Source organism: Fomitopsis serialis (genome assembly GCF_022376445.1).
Source record: "Fomitopsis serialis strain Sig1Antser10 chromosome Unknown B0H18scaffold_48, whole genome shotgun sequence".
Classification (NCBI taxonomy): domain Eukaryota; kingdom Fungi; phylum Basidiomycota; class Agaricomycetes; order Polyporales; family Fomitopsidaceae; genus Fomitopsis; species Fomitopsis serialis.
In genome coordinates, this window is record NW_025955008.1 from 234,646 (window position 1) to 259,746 (window position 25,101).

The 25,101-nt window shown below is 57.0% G+C and overlaps 9 protein-coding genes across 9 annotated transcripts; 5 read left to right on the forward strand and 4 right to left on the reverse strand.

Moving 5' to 3' along the window:
* Positions 1-257: 257 nt before the first annotated feature.
* Positions 258-1,210, forward strand: B0H18DRAFT_878832 (uncharacterized protein; the record flags this gene model as incomplete). Its single annotated transcript, XM_048040653.1, has 3 exons — positions 258-434; positions 496-575; positions 634-1,210. 3 exons carry the CDS (start codon positions 258-260, stop codon positions 1,208-1,210), a joined length of 834 nt encoding a protein of 277 aa, XP_047891852.1.
* Positions 1,211-3,017: 1,807 nt separating this feature from the next.
* Positions 3,018-6,725, reverse strand: B0H18DRAFT_909946 (uncharacterized protein; the record flags this gene model as incomplete). Its single annotated transcript, XM_048041538.1, has 14 exons — positions 6,393-6,725; positions 6,193-6,345; positions 5,761-6,142; positions 5,591-5,708; positions 5,481-5,534; positions 5,248-5,428; positions 5,099-5,189; positions 4,933-5,039; positions 4,674-4,878; positions 4,468-4,612; positions 4,236-4,402; positions 4,164-4,177; positions 3,642-4,110; positions 3,018-3,137 (listed from the first exon to the last, which is right to left on the reverse strand). Coding segments are annotated over exons 1-14 (2,352 nt in total), but the record flags the coding sequence as incomplete, so codon positions are not given.
* Positions 6,726-8,033: 1,308 nt separating this feature from the next.
* On the forward strand, positions 8,034-10,186 carry B0H18DRAFT_1015610 (uncharacterized protein). Its single transcript, XM_048029219.1, has 2 exons — positions 8,034-9,270; positions 9,331-10,186. Exons 1-2 carry the CDS (start codon positions 8,190-8,192, stop codon positions 9,918-9,920), a joined length of 1,671 nt encoding a protein of 556 aa, XP_047891854.1. The 5' UTR covers positions 8,034-8,189; the 3' UTR covers positions 9,921-10,186.
* A 671-nt stretch (positions 10,187-10,857) lies between these two features.
* B0H18DRAFT_1120549 (uncharacterized protein) lies at positions 10,858-11,594 on the reverse strand (the record flags this gene model as incomplete). Its single annotated transcript, XM_048034151.1, has 2 exons — positions 10,858-10,950; positions 11,013-11,594. 2 exons carry the CDS (start codon positions 11,592-11,594, stop codon positions 10,858-10,860), a joined length of 675 nt encoding a protein of 224 aa, XP_047891855.1.
* A 1,381-nt stretch (positions 11,595-12,975) lies between these two features.
* Positions 12,976-15,030, reverse strand: B0H18DRAFT_474923 (uncharacterized protein). The gene is made up of 6 exons (XM_048038221.1): positions 14,186-15,030; positions 13,919-14,127; positions 13,826-13,850; positions 13,193-13,769; positions 13,051-13,143; positions 12,976-12,991 (listed from the first exon to the last, which is right to left on the reverse strand). The coding sequence occupies exons 1-4, from the start codon at positions 14,735-14,737 to the stop codon at positions 13,323-13,325; spliced, it is 1,233 nt and encodes a 410-aa protein (XP_047891856.1). The 5' UTR covers positions 14,738-15,030; the 3' UTR covers positions 12,976-12,991; positions 13,051-13,143; positions 13,193-13,322.
* A 957-nt stretch (positions 15,031-15,987) lies between these two features.
* B0H18DRAFT_1015618 (uncharacterized protein) lies at positions 15,988-16,662 on the forward strand. Its single transcript, XM_048029220.1, has 3 exons — positions 15,988-16,043; positions 16,112-16,533; positions 16,591-16,662. Exons 2-3 carry the CDS (start codon positions 16,314-16,316, stop codon positions 16,614-16,616), a joined length of 246 nt encoding a protein of 81 aa, XP_047891857.1. The 5' UTR covers positions 15,988-16,043; positions 16,112-16,313; the 3' UTR covers positions 16,617-16,662.
* Positions 16,663-17,226: 564 nt separating this feature from the next.
* B0H18DRAFT_1120552 (uncharacterized protein) lies at positions 17,227-18,641 on the forward strand (the record flags this gene model as incomplete). Its single annotated transcript, XM_048034152.1, has 4 exons — positions 17,227-17,778; positions 17,837-18,045; positions 18,114-18,138; positions 18,195-18,641. The coding sequence occupies 4 exons, from the start codon at positions 17,227-17,229 to the stop codon at positions 18,639-18,641; spliced, it is 1,233 nt and encodes a 410-aa protein (XP_047891858.1).
* Positions 18,642-21,073: 2,432 nt separating this feature from the next.
* Positions 21,074-22,298, forward strand: B0H18DRAFT_1015624 (uncharacterized protein). The gene is made up of 2 exons (XM_048029221.1): positions 21,074-21,644; positions 21,701-22,298. Exons 1-2 carry the CDS (start codon positions 21,180-21,182, stop codon positions 22,196-22,198), a joined length of 963 nt encoding a protein of 320 aa, XP_047891859.1. The 5' UTR covers positions 21,074-21,179; the 3' UTR covers positions 22,199-22,298.
* Positions 22,299-22,813: 515 nt separating this feature from the next.
* B0H18DRAFT_955970 (uncharacterized protein) lies at positions 22,814-23,826 on the reverse strand (the record flags this gene model as incomplete). The annotated part of the gene is made up of 5 exons (XM_048042419.1): positions 22,814-22,978; positions 23,054-23,353; positions 23,411-23,574; positions 23,634-23,694; positions 23,755-23,826. 5 exons carry the CDS (start codon positions 23,824-23,826, stop codon positions 22,814-22,816), a joined length of 762 nt encoding a protein of 253 aa, XP_047891860.1.
* Between the last annotated feature and the right edge of the window lie 1,275 nt (positions 23,827-25,101).

The following is a 25,101-nucleotide window of genomic DNA, read 5'->3' on the forward strand; positions in this document are numbered from 1 at the left end:
TCCAAGCGAGCCAGGCGGCGAGACACAAACGCAGGACGGGGACACCGCGTCAGACCGCGTCCGAGTCGAAGAGTCGACGAAGACAGAACACAATGGCCGACGCGGAGGAAGGCGCGGTCGACGCGACCACGTGAGGGATAAGAGGATATTCAACTCCTGACAAGGGACTTAACCTGCAAAACTATGCAGCGCCTCAGTGGCTCGCTGCGCTCAGTGCGCTGCCTCCTCCTAATTCTCTAAGTACCTCTGGAGCAACCATGTCACCTTCCACTCAACCAGTGCGGAATATCACGGTCAAGGTTCCGCGACACAACTCTCAGCGGATTGGCCCAGTAGTAACGGCTCAAGTTGAGACGTTTGCTCGTGAAGGGAAAGTGCGCGTCGACGTCCGACAAACCGCGTATGAGCCCAGCAGTGCACTAGCGCAGGCCATTGTGAGTCCCTCAATGGGAAGCTCGGTTTTCACGCGAAGTGCTGAGTGTATACATGCGCCAGGAAAGCGCGTCCGAATGGAACTCGCTACTCCTCACGGCCCGAGCTGAGAGAGGGCCGCAGTGGGATATAGGCACTCAGCAGTACGTACTCACACACATCGAGCTACTCCAGGGCAGTCGCTGACGACTCCGTGAAAAGGTTCCTCGTTGAAGAGTACTCAGAGCTCTACTACGACCCCAGCCCTTTGCTCGAATACCAAAAAGAGGGCAAGTCGCCCGCAGACGGTGACGGCGGCGCATCGACAAGCCAGAGTGCATCGAACGACCGGCAGATGTCCGACCTGCCTGGCACGCCGAAATCGCAGCCGTCTCGTACACACAATTCTTCCATCGCGCCACACCATGTACCCCAGCAGTTCTTCGCGAACCAAGGCACACCCAACATGGGCTCGCCTCGACACCCGTTCCCCCCGTCCGCGCAGGGCATGGGCCCGCCTGGCATGGGGCTCGGCAACATGGGCGGCATGGGCATGGGCGCCGTTCCGCCTGGCCAGTTCTACGGCAACAACGCCGACTCCCCTATGCGCATGAACAATGCCGGGATGGCCCAGACTATGGGTGGTATGAACATGAACATGTCGGGCATGGGAATGGGCATGGGCATGCACGGCGGACCAGACATGGGGATGGGGATGGGGATGAACTCGCCGGATCCAAGGCGGCGAATGACGCGGGCGATGAGCGGTGAGGACGGCTTTGGCCCTATGCACGGGTAGGTGATCGCAGCGGGAGTCGAAGTGTATCCACGTCTAGCTGCAACCTATGCGGTGAGGCTCACGTTCATATCCTGATCTACCCTAGGCCTGAGACTCGCATTATAGACGACTTGTGCATCGCACATGGGGCCCGGACTCCAGGATGCGACGACTACTTAGGACTGTCCCGAGATGCAGTTCTCGATCCTCATAAGTAGCCTCGAATGCCTGGCACGATCGCGGACTGAACGTGCAGTCGTGCGTACTGTCTGCACGATATCATCAGCCATCTCACAGCGTCGACAAGCGTATCGGTCACCGTCATGTATCGCATCACCCTAGTATAACCTCCATGTAGATTAAGACGTATAGTAGAACAAGCAGACGGTAGATGGTATACAGTGGTACATGATAGCGTAAGAAACTGTCAGGCTACAAACCAAGCTTGCGCTACAAGAATTCAGATCAGTGCATCGTCAACGGGCCTGCCCAAGAAACCAGTATGCTGGAAGGACGTTCTCCATAGGATTCGTTAAGCGTGAATGATCCTCTATGTTTGTTCCCAGCCTCCACCGTCATCGTCGCCGCCGCCCCAGGCGTTCGAGTTGCCCCAACCACCGTCAGCGGCAGGAGGGGCTGGTGTCGTTTCATTATTATCATCGTCATCGTCACCGCCGGCGTTCTTGCCCTTCTTCTTGTTCTTCTTGTTCTTCGCGGTCTTCTTCGCGTTCTTGGGGTCCGGAGGCGCGGCAGCGGATGTCGTACGCGAAACGGCCTCAGGAGTGGCAGCAGCTGTCGGAGCGGCTGTGGACGCAGCAGTAGGAGGGGCCTCGTCCTCGTCCTTGGCACCTTTCTTGCCTTTCTTTTTCTTTCCCTTCTTGACAGGGATGGCCCACTCGTCCTCATCAGCTTTCTTCTTCGCCTCTTCCTCCTCTTCCTCTTTCCTCTTTGCCTCCTCTTCCGCTTTCCTCGTAGCTTCAGCGTCATCTTCTGCTTTCTTCGTAGCCTCAGCATCCTCCTCAGCATTCTTCGAGGCCCCTGCAGTTTCCGCCGCCGCTTTCTCCTCCTCGGCCTTCCTAGCGGCCTCCTCTTCATCCGCCTTCTGTCTGGCAGCCTCCGATTCTGCCTCCTCAGCTTGCTTCCTCGCAGCCTCCTCTTCCACCGCTTTCTTCCGCGCAGCCTCTTCCTCGTCTGCTTTGGCCTTGGCTTCGTCCTCTGCCTTCCGAGCCGCTTCTTCTTCCTCTGTCTTCCGCCGAGCCTCCTCGGCCCTCTGCGCAGCTTCCTCCTCGGCCCTCTGCGCAGCTTCCTCCTCGGCCCTCCTCTGTGCAGCCTCCTCCTCGGCTTTCTGGGCGGCGGCAGCAACCTCTGCGGCTTGTTTGGCAGCCTCCTCCTGTGCCTTCCGCTCTTCCTCCTGTCTCCTCTTCTCTTCTTGCTCTTTCGCAGGATCAGCACCACTGCCCCACAAGGTACTTCCAATGCCACCGAACCCGCCAAAGCCTCCAGCGTTGCTCGACGGTTTGGCACCCCAACTACCGCCACTGAGGAAGCTCGAAAACCCGCCTGGTTTCGGATGACCAGGGGAGCCCACCAAGTCCGAGAAACCCGCCGACTCGGGCTCCTTCGTGGCGCTCGTCTCGTTCTCAGGGAACCAGCCAGTGAACGGCGTCGATGCCCCGGTCTTGGGTGCGTCCTTCTTCTCCGTGGCAGCCACAGACGGAGTGCCATCAGGCATCGTGGGCGGCATATCCCATACTGGTGGCGGAGGGACGACCGTATCGTCGTGCGCGGGAGGCCACAGGGAGGAGACGGCGTCGACGAGTGAGCTGGCGGGCTCTGCAGGCAACGGCTCTGGGTCAGCCCTGGGCGTCGCCACCTTCGACGTTGACTGAGGTGTCGGCGCCTTCGATGCCTTAGGGGTGGTCGCCTTGGGGGTGGGTGCCTTCGACGTCTCCTTGGGCGTAGGGGCCTTGGAAACCGCCTTCGGCGTAGGTGCCTTGGAAACTGTCTTCGGTGTGGGCGCGACAGACTGCTCCTTGGGCGTCGGAGCTTTCGACGTCTCCTTGGGTGTCGGGGCCTTCGAGACCTCCTTGGGTGTTGGAGCTTTCGAGACCTCGGGCGTCGGGGCTTTCGAGACTTCCTTCGGCGTCGGGGCTTTCGAGACTTCCCTCGGTGTTGGAAGCTTGGACTCCCTCGGCGTTGGCGCTTTGGAGGGCTCCTTAGGCGTCGACGGGGCGGTCAGCTCCTTAGGGATCGGAGGAGCCGTAGCCTCCTTGAGACTGGGGATCCGAGAGACCTCCCTGGGAGTCGGGGGCGCGGTAGCCTCCCTTGGTGTTGCCGCCTTCGATGCCTCCTTCGGGGTCGTCGGCTTAGACACGACCTCCCATGGTGTCGCAACCTTGGAGGCTTCTCGAGGCGTGATCGGGCTGAGCTCCTCCCTTGTCATCGTCGGTACTGTCGACCTCGACGACTCTACTCTGGAAACTGCAGGAGACTGATACTTCGACGCTGAGCCCCAAACCGAGCTGAGTGCCTCCGCCAACTGGCCACTCCTCCCTGAGTCCGCCGAACGACCAGACACGTTCACAGACCGGTCAAGGGTCGCAGGGCGCGGCGTCTCCGGGATGATTTCTCGCTGCTTGCCCTTGTCGACGGGCGTACGTGTCTCGGACCGCATTGCGCTACGCGTAGTCGAAGACCGCGAGAGCTCCGGGCGAGTTGTCTCTACGCTTGGCGAGCGCGGTGCATAGCTGACGCGTGAACTCGGGGCAGCTTGGGAGGGCTCCCTCGAGGGTACTCGCGAGGGCTGTCGTGACCTGTCCGACTGAGTGGAGAGGATCGTAACATTGTCTTCTGGAGACTCGTCGGGCTCGTCTTCTTCCGCACGATGACCGCTCTCGTTGTACACGATTGACGCAGGGCCGCTGAAAAGAAGACATCAATCCGTGTGTCGTTAATGCGGCTGTCTCATACGTACTATCTGGTCTTTCCCTATTATTCGCGACGGACGTGAGCGTCGATTTCAAGCGAACGAGTTGGCTCGACTTACATTGTCCAACCACTTGATGCGGGCCCTGAACTCCGTCAGCCCAAAGTGGATTTCGATATTGAACACGATGGTCCAGTAGGTCTTCCCATTCCTGCCCTGTTTCGATTGTGCGCTCCCTGCCAGAGGGGACAGGTCCGCACGTACGTAACACAGAGTCGAGAAGTTGTCTATGCATTAGATGTCAGTAACAGTCAATAAGCATGTGCTGGTCGGCACAGGTGAGGGTACTAACCGGCATTTCTGAGGATCCACTTGGGCACTGACCCTCCGCCTCTATAACACCAAATCTCGACTTCAAAGACGGACAACGTTGACAGGTTCGTGACCTCCGTGCAGTACTTTCTACTGAATACTGTCGACTCTTTCACACGCACGCCCTAGCGGACACACAACACCTTAGTACAATCGAAAGGCAGGGGGAGTACTTCGAGCACCCACTCTGTTCAAGATGCAGTCAAATGCGTCTGGCAACAACTTCGGGCCCGAAGGCAACTCGAACAAGCGATGCTTCCTTGCGGCATGTTCTTCATCTTTTGGATCGAATTCTCGTAGGTACTCAACACCGTACATGAACTTGGACATGCGCGCTGAGACGTGATGGTCGCAGTAGAAACCAATGGCACCATCTGCGACCGCCTTCGACCTGAATCAAGGATTAGCACTTCACGATGCCCACACAGACGTGATCTCTTCTTACGTTTGGCTGTCTGGTCGACTGACGGTGACATGGTAGGGAGCAAGACGCTCCTGTAGCTGACTGAAAAGCCAAGGACTTGCTGCGAAACCTCCAACGAGCCATACCGACTACAAGAGCATTCTTGTATTAGTCAATCGATCACCGCAGGGAGCTACTTACACCTTACCTTGACAGCTCCGCCTGACGCGTCAATCTGCGCCTTGATTGATTGTACTGCGGCCTCGACTGACGGCTCGAACAGTGCGGCTACCTCAGCGCTAGTGGAGAGAACTACATGAGCAAGTTGTGTCCTCGACGCCCTTCAAGCACACTCACCCAGTAAGCTTCAGTTGCCCACCTCGGATACCAACGGTCGGATCCTTGTCAAGTGGTGAGCCAAATGGGACAAACTGCAGCTCCTTGCGATCACGGAACAGCCGTTTAGTGGTCTCGTCGAAGCGTTTGGTGATGTGATCGAGTGAGTCGGGAGTGCCGTACTTCGAACTTTTCAGTTTCTCTGGGAGATGGATACATTAGTCTTCGCCGATGTGCAAAGAGCATTCACATACCCTCAAAGAAAGCTCGTGCTCGTCTGCTGACGAAGACAGAGCCAGCAAAGACGCCTGTGTGAAGGACAGCAATCAATGCCAGCACACACGGGAGCAAATGACGCGCATACAGTCCGGCGGAGCAATCTCTTCGATGACGAGAGGTGACGTTCCCCTGATGGCGTACGAGCTGATATCCAGTGTACCACCACCAGCATCTGCAACGATGAACCCGTGCCCTGATGGGTTCTATAGTAACGTAAGTCAGGTTGAAGCCTGGCGCAGAAGGCAGCTGTCTTACCTGCAGGACATCCGCAGCAAGACCATTCAGTACACATGCGTGCAGACTTGCCTCGCCTTCCGTCACAAAGCGTATTCGTGCCTTTCCCTCATCTGTATCGGGTATCAAACCTCCATACACAGCAGCACGGCGCATCTTCGTCTGCTGCGCGCCTTCCCAGCCGTTCGGGTGACTGAGGACAAACTCGATGTTCTGCTCGACTGCATGCCAGAGCGCAGGGCCGTTCGCATGCGTGTCAACGATGAATGACCGCGTGCAGTTGAATAGATAGGCCAGGAAATCAGCAAAGACGTCGACGGCCGTCTTCCCCGAGGGAAGCGGCGCGAAGCGCATGCCGTTCATTTTGAGTTTCATGTTCTTGGGGCGGAGACGTAGTTTGAAGCTTGCACAAGGTTCAGTGACGTGCGATTGTAACCACGGTAGAGAACTCACAGCTCGGCCTTCACCCAGCCCTCGTCTTCCGCTTGCGCGACCGTCGACGCGCTCTCTGCTTCTGCGCCTGCCGCCATCATCCGCCCATGACTGTCATAATACATGATTGTGGGGACTTTCGAGTTTCCTGCAACATGTTCTTGCCCCGGAAATCTGCAAGGGCTTAAGTATCTCTTTATCAGGCCCTGCGATGCACGAACCGTGTAACTCCATGGATCTTGGGCACCTCGCCCGGCTCGAGAATGGCGTAAGACACGCCGCTGAATGTTGTCCCAATGTCCACTGCAAGGACGAGACTCCGCGACTGCCCGGTGTAGGGCTTGCGGGTGCCCGAGGTGGGCTTCATTGCTGGTTATCGTTAGTAGGAAGTGCGCACACAGTCGGTACTTTCACGGTGAAGAGTAGATTGGAGATAATGGTGGGCAGGACGCGCCAGGTTCGCGCCGTCCGAGATATAAGAAGAGCTCGGAGCTCGGGGCTTGAGGCCTTGAGGAAAGAAAAGATGGTGAGGTCGACCACGAGGCATAGTTATGAGCTCTGGCTTCTGAGCGAATGGGGCGATCGCGGGTGTTACAGCAGCTTACGTAAGCTACATGCGTCCGCAACGCGGTTGTGGCGAGGCGCGTTCGCAGCGCGTCCACGGTCCTCCATGTCATCCCGAAGACAACATCTCGATGAGGAAGATCCGTCTCTCGACCTATCTGGCATCATGGCGCAGCAAAAGGCGATATGCCCTGTAGTGGTCCAGACCCGCGTGGGCACGGTTGGGAGTCTTGTTTGCCAATTACTAGACTCGAGTCCGCAGGTGCGTGAGTCCTGCCCCAGCTACCACAACCTGGGTCTGGACATGCCGACACTCGGATCTCTAATACACCAACCGCCCACACCTGTACCCAGAACCCTGGTAGACGCAGCCCTGATATCCTGGCCCTCCGACTCGCTGTCCGTCCCATCGCGGGGCAGCATCCGGTCATTACTGGGCCATCCTTCGGTGGCTGTGGTCGACGTCTCAGGTCAACACGACTTCGAGGACGCCCACGTATCTCCCACAATAACGTACAACCTACACGTTCCCGCTGCCGGCGGACTGCACACCCTGTTGCACAGCCGGAGTCGTTCGGTGCCACAGATGACGCAGGACAGTGTCCTCACGCATCCTCGTGCATCTTGTTGTATAAGAGAGGTCTTCATTTCCGGCCACATCGCAGATACGCGATGGAACGATGCGTCGGCTATTGTGCGGTGCTGGAGACTTGTCCACTGAGGCAGCGTAAGGCCGCGCGGTAAGATGGTCTGGTTCCGGATGGAGGTCCTTCGGTCATTGAGTGCTAAGTGAACGCACAGGCTCCGATTGGAGAGGCTAACTTCCCTGAGCAAGTCCAGGTCAGTCCTACCACTGCACATGATCAAGCAGCCGGAGCTCTTCACGGTGCTGCGAGACTCGAAGCACGTTGGGATGCCCGACAATCGTACGTGCTTGCGCCGTTGAGACGTACATTCGACTGTATCACTTATCAATGAGAATGTCCGCAAAGGCGCAGCTGTGAAGCGCATCTACGCCTCCTACTTTCTTCCTTCCTAATGCGGCGGCTTGTGATCGCGAAGGCGCACGAGCGCTAATACAATGCCCACTTCTCAGAGTCGTCTACTACATCTCAATTGTAGCTCTGTGAGGGTGGAAAGTCACTGTCGCGGCTGATCAGCGCAACATTTCGTCGCTGTGCCTGCTCGACCCCGCGATGCGGTGGCTGTAGAACTCGAGGAGAACTCGATAGTTACGTCTTGAGCGCCCCATCAACACGCGTTTGCGATCTCCGATGCGCATGGCGGCACGCTCCTAACGCAGCGACTCAAGATTCTCCTGCACACCACCAGTCGACAGCGCTGCTCTCAAGTCACAGGTGGGCAGATCCCTCTCTAGGCCTTTCATATAGCACGGAAGGTGAGCTTCCCGCTCCTGTATCTTCCCCTGCCCCATCATCCCGCAAACTCACTGCATGATGCACGTTAGGCATAACAGCGATCCCTCTCTCGAAATTTACACCGCCCGCGGGTGTGCGGCGGTCTATCCTACCAGGCCCCGATTTGACTCCGGCGAGGTTGCGCCCCTCCCAAATTCCGTTGCACGGCTCACGCGCGAGTGCAGCGCGCTGCGGTTGCGACTAGCCACCGCGGAGCGACGCGAGCGATCAGGTCCGTTCGGCCCATCGACAGCACCCGTCGAAGCACGCACGCCGCCATCAGCGCGATTCGAGCTCTCATTAGAGACGGCCTACGCGCACCGCGACGCCGCACGCTCACACATACAGATCGAAATCATGAAGCTCGCCGAACGGTACAAGGCGTTGCAGGAGACCCTGCGGGAGATGCAGGAGTCGTTGCGGACGAAGGATAGGGAGATCGACACGTTGAGGCAGGAGAGAGACAGGTTGGTCGCTGAGCGCGACCAGGCGAGGGTGGAGAGAGACCAGGCGAGGACGGAGCGCGACCAGGAGCGAATGAAGAGCCAGAGGGCGCCTTTGGAGAGTGGGTCGGCCGAGAACAGAGAGCAGAACGGGGTGCAGCACAACACTTGTCGCCGGAGTCGGACCCCGAGCCGGAGTAGAGCACCGCGCAGGATCGAGAACGTACCCCCCGTCCCCCAGAAGCCGCAGGCGGTCATGGATGCCGAGCAGATAGCCCGGACACGGAGCATGGATATCTTCATGACGAAGACGGACAATTGGTCGGGCGCACAGGTCATTCAGGCCGTAGAGGATCTGAACGCCGAGATAAATCAGTTTGCTGCGAGCGCGACGGAGACGTGTGCGTTCGCGAAGAGGCTGAAGGCGAGGTCGCCGCCCCCGACGTCGGACACGGGTCCCCTGCAGGACGAGGAGAGCGCACCTTGGCTAGGCGCGGCATTCGCGCATGCATTGTCGTCCCGCGACCACACGCAGGATCCGATCCTCGTCCAGCTCGCGCTGCAGGCCAGCATCGCGACCTGCTGTGCACGCTCGCTGTCGCTGTTCTGCGTGGGCTTCCCGTCCAAGCTCGACGCGCTTCTCTCGCGCGTGCTCACGCACATGCAGTCATCCGGTACGTGCGGTCCCTTCGTGTTTGATCCATGACCTCAACGAGCGGTGTGGGTTACTCTAGAACCGCAGGCGACGTCTGCGCGATGGCGCGCGTTGACGCATCGATCAATCCGGATGCTGTACCCTGGGCTGGAGGAGTACGCTATCACGGAGCTTGTGGCGACCATGCTCAAGTGGTCATCGACTGTTTTCGCATTAGCCGGCTCGTCGCCGACGACAGAGCCGTCGCCTGCTCTCGTGCCCAGCACCCAGCTACGGCGTATCGCAGAAGCCGTGTACAGACTTGCACGAGTGACGCGTGAAGAGATCCTCTCCACCAGCTTCGAAGTCGTCCTCGTAGAGAGCGGAGAAACCTTTGACGAGGGAAGCATGTCGAACAAGATGAGGGACTATGAGGAGTTTATCGCAGACGACGCAGCGAGCGTGCACAGTTACTCGAGCGGCAAGTCAGGCGGGGCGCGAGCGGGCGGGGCAAGCACTGGGAAGGTGCTCTGCACGACAGAGCTGGGGCTGCGTTGTATGACGCGTAAGTCGAAGAGGGCATCGACGGCCTCGGACGATAACGCGGAGGAGCCCTTTGATAACCGCATACTATTGCTTCCCAAGGTCGTGCTCAACTCGGCCCTGGAAGCAATAGACCGGGGTCAGTGATATGTAAAATGCTCGACGCCCTTCTTTTGTATCTTCGGTATGTATGCGGATCTGATCTGTAGCACACTCATTCTGTATCAGTACAACACTTCCTAACTTATGTCATATGGCATGAACTTGGAGACTGACAGGACCGTCGACAAATGAAGAAGCATAGGTGCATTACAATTCGTCACTGGTAGGTAGTACCGTGTTGCGCTTCGCTTGTTGCCAGAGAGTCGACGGGCCCCGCGCTATTGTCGCCGGGTACTCGCTCTTCACATATCGTTGTATTAATGACCCGCAATGTAAGTTACGATGGTACGGTACCCACACGGCAAATCGGAGACGTAATGGCCTAATCGTGTAACATCGTGCTCTTTCGATTTAGTCTCCCATAGGCGGACCCTGAAGATCTCTTTGACGGAGAGGAGGGCGGTCTGCAAGCTTGAAGCATTTTCGAATCAATTCACAATATATTTCGAGGCTGGTTTGACCATGTGCGCCGCTCGGTCACAGTTGTATACTCGGTCCACCCTCACGGGCGCGCGAGGATCATCGATCAGTACGTTGTAGTAACTGTGTAGTGACCTGGGGCCCGGATGGATCCGGAGCCATAACACGGAAACTCAGCATTCACAGTATTCAGCGTATGAGTGGCTCTCGGCACCTAAGTCCAGCGGTGTCTGTTCACAGGCAACGTAAGGGCTAAAGGTCCTTGTGCAATCGAGACCAGGCGTTTGTGGTAAGACGCGTAAGTGCATAACACAGATCGGGCATACATGTACGAATGGAACAACAAAGATTGTGGATGGACAGGATAGTTTGAGTCGTTGAAGCTTCGGGCGGAAGGAACGATGCTGGCAGGTGATCCTCGTGGAGGCTGTTTATGATGAACGAGACAACCAGGTGTATCAGTGATCAGTCAAGCCATGTTCGCGGATCACGGGGACGTACATCACAACGTAGTCTTGTCTTTTTGGTTTCGAAGATGGGCCTCCTGGGTCGTGTTACCGTGACTCGAGGCACGGAGCTCTTTTCTTTCTGCACTCTATGTCGAAGCCACAGAGTCAGTTGATATAGATTGACAGATTTGCAGACAATACCATGTACCTGGTTTCCAGCCTCGAACATCACGATGTCGCCACCCGGGACAGCAACGCAGGATTTCACAAAGTCTTCCCATGACGCAAAGGAAGCCACTTGCGAGACAAGCATGAAGTTGCCCAGAGTGAACAGAGTGAGAGGACTGGCTTCTTGTACGAAGCGCAGCGAAGCGGGGTCGCCGGCCATGAGGACGATCGCGTAGTGGGCGCACGCGAGGGTGATCAACGCGCCAGACGCTGTAGCGGAAACGTAGAGTAGTGCCCGTGTCGCGAGACCGATTCCTCGACCCGAGAAGCGATCCCGACCGCAGACAAACGGAGCCCAAGTGCAGAATAGAATGGCCAAGACGATCCACACCAAGGTCGGGAGTTCGACGATGGCCACCGCATACTTGTACTGATCGGGCAGCGCTGGTATGATCAGACTGCGTATAAAGTAGACTAGGGCACGCCTGGGCGATAGGCAGAAAATCATGAGAGTGCAGACGGAGGCTAGTAGCATGCCGACGATGGCGGTGCCAACTTGGTCGATTGTGCTCCGCGCAAGACGCGCTACGGAGGACGTGAACGTCTGCGAGCTGCTACGCATAGGTACGGCGGTGAGTTGAGGGAGGTGGATTCGATAGGATGTCGAGATGAGTCGAGTGGGAAGCGTTGCACCGAGCCACTGGCCTGTTCTGGCAACAAGTTCGTGAGACACTGGCCATGGCAGTCGATGCATCGCGATGAAACCTGGCATTACCTTGATTCCCAGAGCTACTGTGGGCAATGATTGATAGGCTTTTCGATGGGCAGCGGCTTTGTCTTCCACGGACGAAAGAGGGCTGGTTCAGCGATAGCGACGGTACAGGCTGAGATGCAGCAACTGGTTGGGAACGCGACTTAAGGAGGGAGCGCGAGCAGAGCCTCAAATGTGCAGCTGTGAAGAATGGGATGTACACATCGATCCGATTCGAAGCTTCCCTGCATGACAGCTGTGGCACTTACGGGAGTTTTCAAGATGCCAGTGACGTCGGGCCACTGCACTGGCTTTCTCCAGCTCGCGGTGCCCGCGACGTGACCGTACTATCGAAGCTGCGAAGCTTGGGCCTTAGGCGACCGGGGGGGGGGGGGCACAGGCCAGCCCAACAATGCGAGCATGGCCTGGGCATCCTCATAAGCCAGTATCAATAACGCCGCATCCCAGGTCGAACTACCGTGACTTACTAGTACATTCTCGATGCTGGCAACGTTGCGTGAATACGTTGATAGGTAGCCACCATTGCGGTGCCGGTGAGCGATACCACTTGACAATAGCTGACTGTAGCGCCAGAAGGGACCTCCAAGTCCGAGTTCTGGTTCGAACAGTGAGGTGGCCGGTGGGCAAATCCGAAGAGGTCGAACGACTGAATGAACCTTCGGTTGCCTAATTCAGACATGGACGCCTGGCGTGTGGCCGCCGGCGCCAGTGCATGTGGCCACCAACCCGCCGCCAACAGTGACACAAGAGCAGGCGCAGGCCGGGCATGCACTTAGCAGCGAGTTGGCACATAGCATGTCGACCCAGTTCAGCAGCGCAGCGAAGATGTTTGCATGACGCCGCCAGCCTCGCAACTGACTCGCTTCCCTTTGAATACGCTGCCTTTGAACGACATAAAGGACGTCACAAGTATCAATTGTAACACTACACTGGCACGGTAGCCAACACTACGAGTACATTTCCTGTCACAACGTAGCAACGTCAATTGTATCGTCGTACTTGAACATCTTCGTAGCGCACTCCAACCCCGAAACGGCACACTCGCTCCGCACAGCCTTGGCAATCAAGGTTGCATCCGCTTGAGTATCCCAATTTCAGCATCGATCTTGACAAGTGCAACCGCTCTGACGACCTGTCAGCCGGTGTGAGAGGAAACTAAACACCGGATGTACTCACGATGAAGCGCCTCATACCAGGCGTACCCCAGATGTGACCGTGTCGACAGTGATAACGTGATGTTAGACCAACTAGGGTTTGCCTCGTTAGCCTACGCAGCCGGAATTCACCATCCCGTCGAAGCCCTTACCTGACGGACCGCGACACAACTCAATCGCGGCGTGGCTGCGCGCACACCCCATCTCGACGGTATCCCGCCGGCACCGAGCCGCATAAGCGTCACCTGCACCAATCGTCAGCTCCAGGTGGTCGTACGGCGCTCAAACCCTTACCTGGACACCATGTTACGGCTCCCGAGTAAACCGTTGTGGCATTGCTGCCTCCGTTACCGTATGTGCGCCACGCCCTGCTCCCCTCGGGGTCATGTGCACTCCACTCCGATACACCCGGCAACGGTGTGCTTCAAGAGCCTGAGCCGCGTCCCGCGCCTGCTCCCGTTGCTTCCCCTTCTCCACCCCGCTGGAACTCGCTGACCACGCTGCTCATCTCTTCGACGATCTTCAGCTGGTCTTGCAGCTGTTCCATTCGCCTGTTCGCCTTCCGCAGGAAGTCGAGCAACTTCAGCTTCTCCAACCTGATAGCCTCGTCAAGCGGGTCGCTGTGCGTCACCGCTGGCTGAGCGGGTTGCTGCGTCACCTCGACCGACCTGACTACCGTCGGCTCATCGACGGCGGCGTCGTTCGTGGCACGAGTGCCCTGGCTGGCCTCGATAGTAGTGCGGACGGGCCCTGGACCGCGGCGCGGGACATCATGCGCTGGGCGCTGGTCGTTGATCCTGCCCGAGGTCATTTGTTTAGGAGACGGCACGATGTCGACGAACCACCCGCGGCACACGGGGCATGACCCATGCTGCAGCAAGCCGGTCCGGTCAGTCGAGCGAAAAGCTGTGCGCGAGATGTACTCACCCCACGACGGATCCATTCACGAATACTGATATCAACAGTCATGAGCATCCATAGTATAGCCCGTGCCACTAGCGTCGTAGATGGTACACTCACCACGGCTTGCAGAAGAAATGTCCGCAATTCAGTTTCGTGACGCGCCGGCTCTTGACAGGAACAGGCTCGCTAGTTGGCGTGCCGTCGTCGTTCACCACCCGGCCGTGGTGAATGTCCTCCAGCGTCTGGTAGCAGATAGTGCACACCTCCTCGGGCGGGATGGCCTCTCGCGCGAGTGTCGGCAGATACTCGACGACTTCGTCCACAAGCTATAGCAGAGTGAGGACATTGCGAATGACGACGACCTGCGCAACGTGAGATTCGCACCTGAGCCACCGCAAATGACGAGTAGTCGTTTCGCGAACGCATGATCCACGTCATGGTCGGCCACATGACGAGATCATCGAGCAGAACGGTGAAGAACATTCCCAGAATACGAACCCTCAAAGCCGACATGCCATCGAGGTAACCATGGCGTCCGAGGGCGGCTGCGGCAAGAATCGTAAGGCCTCCGGACATCGCACCGCGGCATGCCTTCACCACGCAGAACCCCATGCATCGGTAGAGAAACCCGCGCCGGGCGGGATTCTCACGACCGAAGTACCAAGCGAACTCCATGACAGGCAGGAGCAGCAGCAAGAAAAGCATCGTCCTCAGACTCCAGAACCTGTAGACTCTCCAGAGTAGCATAACTGGTAGACCGGTGGACGGAGCAACCGAGTCACGGAGGTAGATGAGGATGATGTCGTCTCCGATCCGGTCGGCGACGATGTTGTAGACGTACGAGACCAAGGTAGAGAACCATAGCAGCTTGCTTTGCGGCCGGTGTGTGACCAGATGCAGGAAGGCTGCCAAGTCGCCTAGTAGTGAGGGTAGCATAATGTTGTCCTAGTAGTCGCAATGAAGATGATGATGGTTGATGGAGAGAGGGCTGCCTCGCCAGCGGCGGAATTTATGAGCGGCGGCGGAGGCTGACCAGGACCGTCAGCGCGTCAGCCATCGGCACGACAGGCGATCGAGGCGTCGACGTCAGCCGCACGGTCCAAACCATTCCATCGGGACCGTCGCGTTGTGCAGCTGATGCGAGGCGGGCTATTCCAACTGCAATGTCTGCATCAATGAAAAGGCTCAGGATGCCAGAGCCGCAGCGCTGTTACGAAGACCTGACGAAGGCGGACTGGAGGGAGATCTGAGAAAAGGTGAACGACCTATTATTAGACACGCCCACGTGACTGCTGACGACACGTCGCGCCGTTGACAGTCTAGTAAATCCGCCGCCACGCCGTGGCTGACTGGAGTGCCAATCTGTGCCAACGCTGAACAAGACTCCCTGCACTGGGCTCTTCGTCTTTCTGTTCCTCCGAGGCGCATAGATTGTGCTTCCCGGCTTGGATGCTTTCGTTTGAGGGGGCTGGCTGAGAAGCGACTTCGACGGCACGTATATTGCGAAACAGAAGAAGTCCCCGACCGCGAATGACGTGTATCGTCCTTGGCTATCTCGAGTCCGACGGAGGGGCACAGAAGACATGCCATCCGAGTGACATGCCGGATGGTCGGGCATCTGTTTATGACTGCCTGTTTCTGTAGATGTTCTGTCATTCGCCAGTACACCAAGGGAGGGCCGGGAACGCTAGGTGATCGCGTGAAATGTGAAAGTGCGACACATGTCGTGAATCCTCCTGCTGTCATCGTTACTACTCTTCGAACATGTTCGTCTGTGTGACTGTCTCACGGCTCATATGAGTACTGGACGGCTATGTGGACGTTGGACGGACATATGGGCCAGCTTACGATCCCCTGTGTCGGAGGGCCTCTCCTATCGCACTCAGTGTCTTACGACTCACAATATCGCGGCAGCAAGAGCCAGACCTGTCACTTGCATCGCCAGGCGATCGGTACGGCGCTGTGTCTTGTTCACTTGACATCTGATGCATGAGATGTTGACTCGTTGTGCGGACGTCGCTCCATCGTCAGTCCAGCGCAGGTATTTAGGCCGGGGCTGTTGCATCCAGTCGACGCACCATCCACAACCTACCGCGCCACCCACCATGCTGCCTGTGTCCCTCGAGAACATATTCGCTGGCGCGACCCACCTCCTAACGGTGGTGCTAATGTCGCTAGGAGTGGAGATACGACGGAAGCAAGATATCATCGTGGATAGTATCAAGCTGTTACTGGACCGAGCGTATGTGTTCCAGTTGTCCGCTGTCAGACGCTCAGTGGCTGCCGAGGCTGATTGTATCACATTCGCAGTCCTCCACCTCCACAACTGCCTGAGCCACCCATCATATTCCTGCTCGTACTCCCCGGTACGCCCAGCGCATCCCTCGCAGATCACCCATCAAACACCACCGTCAATCCTGAACCCGACTTCACTGCATTGCCCACCTTCAATACGGAGCCGCTTGCACCTAACACCGTCGACGATGCGTTTGGCGCCTGGCTAGCCGATGTGATGCACGACAGTGTATTGGGACCCTTCGTCCTGATCCTGTTGTTCATTCTCGCGGTCGAGCTGTGGAAGCTGTGCAGGGTGCGGATCTGCCGCTTTCTTGGGATACCTACCCACGAAGAGGCGGCACTTCACGGTGGCCCGGGCAATCCTCACGCGAATCGCCGGCGCCTTCGAGAGACGCTCGAGACGGAGGCTGAACGAATTCATAGTCTGCTCGCAGGTGAGCAGCCGTATGTTCTCGTATCGCACTGTGTCGTGCTCAAGTCCTCTTTGACAGAGTCACACGAGTTGGATGGACCATGACCGCGCGTTTTTATCAGCCTAATCCGACTCCGATTGTCCATAGTCATGTTTTGTTTAGCATAGTTGTGTATATGCATTTCGCACTGGCAGGCATCAGGCTTCAGGTATGGACGGCACCGTCTCGCGCGTGCTTCACACATGTAAGTATCAACACTCATACACGCCACGGCTTTTGTGCGCGATTTGTGGACAACTTGAACGTCTCCAACAACTTGAATACCTGTAAACTCACAAACGGCGCGACGTGTCGTCAGCAGTCACGTGGGCGTGTCTAATAATAGGTCGTTCACCTTTTCTCAGATCTCCCTCCAGTCCGCCTTCGTCAGGTCTTCGTAACAGCGCTGCGGCTCTGGCATCCTGAGCCTTTTCATTGATGCAGACATTGCAGTTGGAATAGCCCGCCTCGCATCAGCTGCACAACGCGACGGTCCCGATGGAATGGTTTGGACCGTGCGGCTGACGTCGACGCCTCGATCGCCTGTCGTGCCGATGGCTGACGCGCTGACGGTCCTGGTCAGCCTCCGCCGCCGCTCATAAATTCCGCCGCTGGCGAGGCAGCCCTCTCTCCATCAACCATCATCATCTTCATTGCGACTACTAGGACAACATTATGCTACCCTCACTACTAGGCGACTTGGCAGCCTTCCTGCATCTGGTCACACACCGGCCGCAAAGCAAGCTGCTATGGTTCTCTACCTTGGTCTCGTACGTCTACAACATCGTCGCCGACCGGATCGGAGACGACATCATCCTCATCTACCTCCGTGACTCGGTTGCTCCGTCCACCGGTCTACCAGTTATGCTACTCTGGAGAGTCTACAGGTTCTGGAGTCTGAGGACGATGCTTTTCTTGCTGCTGCTCCTGCCTGTCATGGAGTTCGCTTGGTACTTCGGTCGTGAGAATCCCGCCCGGCGCGGGTTTCTCTACCGATGCATGGGGTTCTGCGTGGTGAAGGCATGCCGCGGTGCGATGTCCGGAGGCCTTACGATTCTTGCCGCAGCCGCCCTCGGACGCCATGGTTACCTCGATGGCATGTCGGCTTTGAGGGTTCGTATTCTGGGAATGTTCTTCACCGTTCTGCTCGATGATCTCGTCATGTGGCCGACCATGACGTGGATCATGCGTTCGCGAAACGACTACTCGTCATTTGCGGTGGCTCAGGTGCGAATCTCACGTTGCGCAGGTCGTCGTCATTCGCAATGTCCTCACTCTGCTATAGCTTGTGGACGAAGTCGTCGAGTATCTGCCGACACTCGCGCGAGAGGCCATCCCGCCCGAGGAGGTGTGCACTATCTGCTACCAGACGCTGGAGGACATTCACCACGGCCGGGTGGTGAACGACGACGGCACGCCAACTAGCGAGCCTGTTCCTGTCAAGAGCCGGCGCGTCACGAAACTGAATTGCGGACATTTCTTCTGCAAGCCGTGGTGAGTGTACCATCTACGACGCTAGTGGCACGGGCTATACTATGGATGCTCATGACTGTTGATATCAGTATTCGTGAATGGATCCGTCGTGGGGTGAGTACATCTCGCGCACAGCTTTTCGCTCGACTGACCGGACCGGCTTGCTGCAGCATGGGTCATGCCCCGTGTGCCGCGGGTGGTTCGTCGACATCGTGCCGTCTCCTAAACAAATGACCTCGGGCAGGATCAACGACCAGCGCCCAGCGCATGATGTCCCGCGCCGCGGTCCAGGGCCCGTCCGCACTACTATCGAGGCCAGCCAGGGCACTCGTGCCACGAACGACGCCGCCGTCGATGAGCCGACGGTAGTCAGGTCGGTCGAGGTGACGCAGCAACCCGCTCAGCCAGCGGTGACGCACAGCGACCCGCTTGACGAGGCTATCAGGTTGGAGAAGCTGAAGTTGCTCGACTTCCTGCGGAAGGCGAACAGGCGAATGGAACAGCTGCAAGACCAGCTGAAGATCGTCGAAGAGATGAGCAGCGTGGTCAGCGAGTTCCAGCGGGGTGGAGAAGGGGAAGCAACGGGAGCAGGCGCGGGACGCGGCTCAGGCTCTTGAAGCACACCGTTGCCGGGTGTATCGGAGTGGAGTGCACATGACCCCGAGGGGAGCAGGGCGTGGCGCACATACGGTAACGGAGGCAGCAATGCCACAACGGTTTACTCGGGAGCCGTAACATGGTGTCCAGGTAAGGGTTTGAGCGCCGTACGACCACCTGGAGCTGACGATTGGTGCAGGTGACGCTTATGCGGCTCGGTGCCGGCGGGATACCGTCGAGATGGGGTGTGCGCGCAGCCACGCCGCGATTGAGTTGTGTCGCGGTCCGTCAGGTAAGGGCTTCGACGGGATGGTGAATTCCGGCTGCGTAGGCTAACGAGGCAAACCCTAGTTGGTCTAACATCACGTTATCACTGTCGACACGGTCACATCTGGGGTACGCCTGGTATGAGGCGCTTCATCGTGAGTACATCCGGTGTTTAGTTTCCTCTCACACCGGCTGACAGGTCGTCAGAGCGGTTGCACTTGTCAAGATCGATGCTGAAATTGGGATACTCAAGCGGATGCAACCTTGATTGCCAAGGCTGTGCGGAGCGAGTGTGCCGTTTCGGGGTTGGAGTGCGCTACGAAGATGTTCAAGTACGACGATACAATTGACGTTGCTACGTTGTGACAGGAAATGTACTCGTAGTGTTGGCTACCGTGCCAGTGTAGTGTTACAATTGATACTTGTGACGTCCTTTATGTCGTTCAAAGGCAGCGTATTCAAAGGGAAGCGAGTCAGTTGCGAGGCTGGCGGCGTCATGCAAACATCTTCGCTGCGCTGCTGAACTGGGTCGACATGCTATGTGCCAACTCGCTGCTAAGTGCATGCCCGGCCTGCGCCTGCTCTTGTGTCACTGTTGGCGGCGGGTTGGTGGCCACATGCACTGGCGCCGGCGGCCACACGCCAGGCGTCCATGTCTGAATTAGGCAACCGAAGGTTCATTCAGTCGTTCGACCTCTTCTTCACCCGCCGCGGCGGTCCAGCAGCCCCGCACTCCGCTCTAGGCAAACCGTTTCCACAGCGGGCTACAAGTCTCCTTCTTTCTTCACTTGCCACGGAATACCCTGGACAAGCCTCGTTTACACCTGCCGCAGGCCCGCCCTTCAGGCAGGCCCAGTGGCCGCCCGGGACGTCACTGCGTCAGTCACATTCCTGGCAATCGTCTGGTCTTCGCGTCGTCACATCGGTCGGCCTCCTGTGGCTGCAGCACGAGCTTCAACTGATTTCTCGCGTCTCCACTTGGGATGCAACTCATGGCACTCTGGGGCTTCTCAATCCGACTCGGACAGTACGGCGTTGCCTTGGCTGGTCTGGTTCTGGGTCTGCTCTGCCATCGATTTGTCTTGCCTAGCATTTCCTCACGATGGTCCCTTTCTGGCATGATGTTCCTGCCCTATAATGTCGTATTACCGGCGCTGTCTGTCGTCTACCTGTGGAATCTTGTCCAGTCTGTGTCATCCAGGCAGCGTGCACTCGAAGAAAGAATCGTGTCGCTGGGCTCCGGCGACACGGACATACTGGAAACGCTCTCCAGTCTCCAGTCTGGCATTGCGAACATCCTTGAATCCCGCAGGAATGCAGTGAACGACATCAAGTTCGTTACGGATAGACTCTCCTCCCATAAAGCAGAGGTCGTCTCCTGCTTGGAGGAGCTCATAACATACATCGACTCAGACGCCCTCTCAAACGTCAACGAAAAGACCGCCCAACTTGAAGATGACATACAGCAGCTGAACGAGTGGAGGACGCAGACAGACGACCGGCTCGTAGCCGTCGAGACGACATCAGGCGAAATGCGCAAGACGCTCGTCAAGCTAGAAGAGGCATCGGTTGAAATGCACGAGAAGCGCACGAAGCTGGAAGCGCACTCGACGGCCTTGGATGCGATGATCATGCAAATACAGAATGATACCTTGGCATTCATCAATTCGGCGGCGACAAACAGTGCGAACGTACGTCAGCTGTTGCAGAGGATGGCGGAGGCAGAGCGGCGCTTAGGGAACCTTCGGACACTCGTACAAAGCACCGGTAGCGAGCTAGCGAGTTTGCGCGGCATTCGGGATGAAGGCATCCAGTTCAAGCAAGAGTCCCAAGCTCTGAACGATTGCTGGCGTGGAACGGCGCCCATCATTCCAGAGCCTTTACTAGCGGTGGGGTGGACATTAAGCCCCGATCGGTTTGAAGGTGAGCCCTTGACCAGCATCAACTGCTAGATCATGACTGAACCAAATGAACCTACAGATGAAGACTCAAGCCGCTCGGGCCTTAAACCCGTACCCGCGCCGCTCGTCGATGATGGTCTCGCTGCCGAACCCATCAGTCCACATCCTCAGAACTTAGGCAACGTTGTCCTGGAAGCATGCGACCCCGGGCCCCCGCATGGTGCAAGCGATGCATGGTACAAGAGCGCCCTTCAGCAGCTTCTACAGCTGTCGTCGAACCGACCCCACTACTACCCCAGCGAGGCTCTTCCGCGCGACGATCACCACATCAACCCCCAGGATGTCATCCCGAGAGCTCGCGATGAATACCAATCGCTGGCGCGTTGTGTCATGGACTTCGAGCTTCACTTCACTTCACTCCCAGACGATATCATCCTCGAGGTGGCCAGCAAGATCGTACATCTCCGTCAGCGCAGCCGCCGTCGCGAAGTTTTCGGTAGACAGCGCCACCCAACCTCCGATGTGCACCTCATTGTGCGATGGTCGATCGGTGATGAGCTTCTCCGTGTTCTCATCTTCAGCGCGATGGAGCTATGCCAGCTTCAATCGTTGTCACTACCTGACGACGCGTCCACGTCGCAAGCACCGCAGAGCCGGCCCTCAAGTCTGGTATCGTATCCCTCCCGTGACTTCCTGGATCTACTCATGAAGCACATCGACGACCTGAGTCATGTCGTTGACAAGCTCTCCCAAGGCGACGGAACGTTACCGAAGCTAGCCAGAGTTCGCATCGAGCTCGTCATAGCGCAGTGTGTTGCGACCGTCTCCGGTCGGCTCAGGTTGCCGCAGAGCATAGTATGTCTGTCAGCTTCAGTCTCAATTGGCCATCCTGACGTGTTGTGTCTCCTTAGACTGCTGCCTCAGCGGGGCAAGAGCTCGAGGATACCATCAAACTAGCTGATTATCTCACCGCGGCCAACGTTGACCTGGTGTCAGAAGTTCGCTCGTTCGACCGAGATACGAATGCAAGTCCGCTCACGGATGAAGGTGCTAAAGCACGCAAACGCTTGGAGGAGCGGGTGACGGAACACGCACGATTGGTGAATACCCTGCACGCCCGTGCGTTCACCTCCCCCGGCTATGCCTGTGCCTGGGCGTCATGGATGGATCTGGGTGTAGTGGCGTACGACCTGTATGACCTCCCGGGGCAAACCCTCGAGATCTCGCGTGCCACTGAGCTCCTCCAGAGCATTGTGGAGGAGAGAAATGTGTTGTTGAAACGGGTGAAGGTTTTGGATAGCAAAGACTTCAATATGAAGTCTCCAGAGTGGATCGAGGTGAAGAGGGCTCTTCTTGGCATGAACTTGTTGTTTAGTGTACACGTGGGTGACATCCAAGGTCTAGTGTAACATCATTGTAAGGACGATAACTTCAGGCCCGCGAACAGATACATAACATAGATCTCTGTAATACTACCAACATTCTGTCTGGGGATATGTAACACCGCGCCGTTCTGAACCATATACGTTTGTGGCGTCATGGTAGAAGCATTCGGAAAGTCGTCCTTGACCGGTTGACCAGTTGACCTATGACTCCCTCACCAGGTGGCACCGGGAACGTGTACAGTAACTGGAACCTATGGTCCAGAGGATGACATTGGCATGGAGTTTGAACCCTGTACTCTTCTAGTTCAAAGCCGTGGCGATTCAACGAAAGGCTCACGGTGCTTTCGACATTATCCGGTGGTTAGGTCATATAACAAATTCCTACTTAGACAGACTCGGAGGCCGGCTTCGGCGACACCTTTCTGATCGTGACGCCGGCGTGAGGCAGTCAGTTGTGCAGACTAGACCACCCGATGCTCCTTTGTGGCTAGAATCGGGAGCGTGTAGCAATTTATCCCCCATGCTGTACCGACGACGGTCTTGTGCTAGTACAACAATCACTTCTCATTCTATGGACACCTGGGATACAACAGAATCATGTCGCCTTGTAGCTGGTTCACTGTCGTGCGACGTGCCTCATCAATGCCATGGTTGGAGAGCGACCGCGCCGTGTGCCGGCGCAGGACAGTGGTACGTGGGGGCGTGCATTACGGGAGGATGCGCCGTCGCAGGCCGCGCGCCGCAAAGACTGTGACCGGATTGCGACATCGTGTATGCACCGTGTGCTCTGACATCGGGGATGTGCTTCACGTGTACCATAGCGTCGCGGCAGAATTTGTCAGTCAATTCGTCGCTATGTGTGCGGAAAGCTGTACTCACCACGTGAGGCGGTTTCGACGCGCATCCCCAGTCGATAAGATATGCTCGGGAGGCCTGATCGTTGAAGAGGACGTTCGACAGAGTGGGGTGTTGGTGAAGCCAGTGAGTGTTGCGGTAAGTGTGTAGGATTGTGTTCGTCGCGACGTCGATGGCGTGTTCTAGCAGCTCCCAGCATTGCTGCGGGTTGTGTCGCACGTGCGCGTACGCGGACGTTTGGTTGAACCGTTTGCCTGGCGATGGCTTCACGATGATCCACTTATCGTTATGGTGGTCCGAACCCTTCAACCACAGAGCACCGACCTGAGTAGACGTGTTAACTTTGCACAAGAGAGGCGAGAGGGAGCGTAAGGAACGTACGGCGGCAGTCGCCTGGATCTCTTGTTCAGATATTAACGCCTTGGCGTACCCGCCCTTATATTTGCCTGCGACGACTTTATACACGACGCCGTGCTCGCCTTGCTCTTCGTTCTTCCGCACTTTGAACTTCAAGTTCTTCTTATCGACCCACAATGTTAGGTCATCTACGGTGGTTAAACTGTCATCATGCAGTGATGCTTGGCCATGACCGAGCAGAACGTACGTGACGGTGGCCCATGCGACGAAGCACGCGAAAGGTCGCGGACCAGTGGGAGCTCAAAGGACTGTTCATACAAACAGTCAGCGCTTGAATCGATATTCTGGCCAGTCTATTCCATGCTTACCGTGCCCTGGACGACCGGTGCAGCCCATGCTGTAACACACAAGGCGATCAACGAGGAAATAAGGAGTCGCATGGAAAGATCGTCAACGATGCGAACGAAACTCAAGATGAGGATAGAGAAGATAAAGATAAAGAGAAGGGAAGAGTTGAAGACGAATGCAATAGAGGAGGAGGGCCAGCCAAGCTCGATTTGCAGTTCATCGTGCGCCCTCTTTATGGGTCGCTGGAAGTGTGATCCACCGCCTGTCACCGTGCGTTCTGCATGACCGTGAATTCATGTCCCTGATCTTGCTCTGATCGCACCATCAATAGTTGCAGTGCTCTTCTTGCCGATATGATGGAAGCATAGCCAATCATGGCCGAGTGTGTCCGAGTTGCTCAACTCTAAAATGCGATCTTGATCGCAATTTCGATCGCGGTCGGCCCTCAGCGCGTGGCGCACGCGGAGACTCGGACATGCTCGACGGAGGCAAGCTGCGCGAGCGGGGCCATTCGGACATCGAGCGCGTCTTCGCATCCAGAGATTACTGGTACAGCGCAGCCCAGGGCGGCAGCTCCGCCACGTAGGACTCGACTGATAGGCAAGCATTCATGATTCGCCTAGCCACCGAAGCTTTACGCTCAGAATACTAGGGGCAGTGAATATGTCTTTGGGCTCGGACGAGAATAGCAAGCCGACATACGCGTAAGAAGCATCATGATGCAATATAGTCAACTTACCGTTGACTTTCATCTGCAGCTCCGTTCTGGCTTTGTTGTCGTTGGTTGGCGGCTGGCGTTGAATACCATAGCTTGTTTCGTAGTGTTGGTGAAGGCAAAGTTCATCGAGCCCGTGTCCATAGATCCCAGACATCGATGCACGAGCAGACCTCGGTGAGCCATCGTCGAGGTCTGTGCCGATGGTCTAGCCCTCACAAGGCCGTCCTTCCGGTCGCCCGTTTCCCCATGCTCCCTTTCGACTCGGCATGCATGCTTCAAGTCGTGAATCCATGCCAGATCCATGCCTTTGATCACACTGCAATTCATAATTGGAGTAGTATTGGAGTTCTCTGAATCACACCTTAGGCTGTTCTTGCCGATATTTCCTGATATGATGGAAGCATGGCCAATCGCATGGTCGGGTGTGTCTTCCGACAGAGGAGGTGGAGGAGGAGGAGAAGAGGAAAGAGGATACCGTTTTGCTCAACTCTAAATTGCGATCTTGATCGCAATTTAGATCGCGGTCGGTCCCGGTCAGCGCTTGGCGCGCGCAAGCAAGGAGAAGCACTGCAGCGTCCGAGCTCGAACGAGCTCGCCGGGCTTCGCAGCGGCCCCTCCTCGCGTCGCCGCCGCGGGTCGACGCAGTCAC

What these genes read in the sequence shown, in the direction of transcription:
- B0H18DRAFT_1015610 (XM_048029219.1), top strand. Translation starts at nt 8,190, where the DNA reads ATGATGCACGTTAGGCATAACAGCGATCCCTCTCTCGAAATTTACACC. An exon ending in CACGCACATGCAGTCATCCG is followed by an intron (nt 9,271 to 9,330) that starts GTACGTGCGGTC and finishes GGGTTACTCTAG; the next exon opens with AACCGCAGGCGACGTCTGCG.
- B0H18DRAFT_474923 (XM_048038221.1), bottom strand. Translation starts at nt 14,737, where the DNA reads ATGCTACCCTCACTACTAGGCGACTTGGCAGCCTTCCTGCATCTGGTC. An exon ending in CGTCATTTGCGGTGGCTCAG is followed by an intron (nt 14,128 to 14,185) that starts GTGCGAATCTCA and finishes ACTCTGCTATAG; the next exon opens with CTTGTGGACGAAGTCGTCGA. An exon ending in GTGAATGGATCCGTCGTGGG is followed by an intron (nt 13,770 to 13,825) that starts GTGAGTACATCT and finishes GGCTTGCTGCAG; the next exon opens with CATGGGTCATGCCCCGTGTG.
- B0H18DRAFT_1015618 (XM_048029220.1), top strand. Translation starts at nt 16,314, where the DNA reads ATGCACGACAGTGTATTGGGACCCTTCGTCCTGATCCTGTTGTTCATT. An exon ending in AATTCATAGTCTGCTCGCAG is followed by an intron (nt 16,534 to 16,590) that starts GTGAGCAGCCGT and finishes CCTCTTTGACAG; the next exon opens with AGTCACACGAGTTGGATGGA.
- B0H18DRAFT_1015624 (XM_048029221.1), top strand. Translation starts at nt 21,180, where the DNA reads ATGGACTTCGAGCTTCACTTCACTTCACTCCCAGACGATATCATCCTC. An exon ending in TCAGGTTGCCGCAGAGCATA is followed by an intron (nt 21,645 to 21,700) that starts GTATGTCTGTCA and finishes GTGTCTCCTTAG; the next exon opens with ACTGCTGCCTCAGCGGGGCA.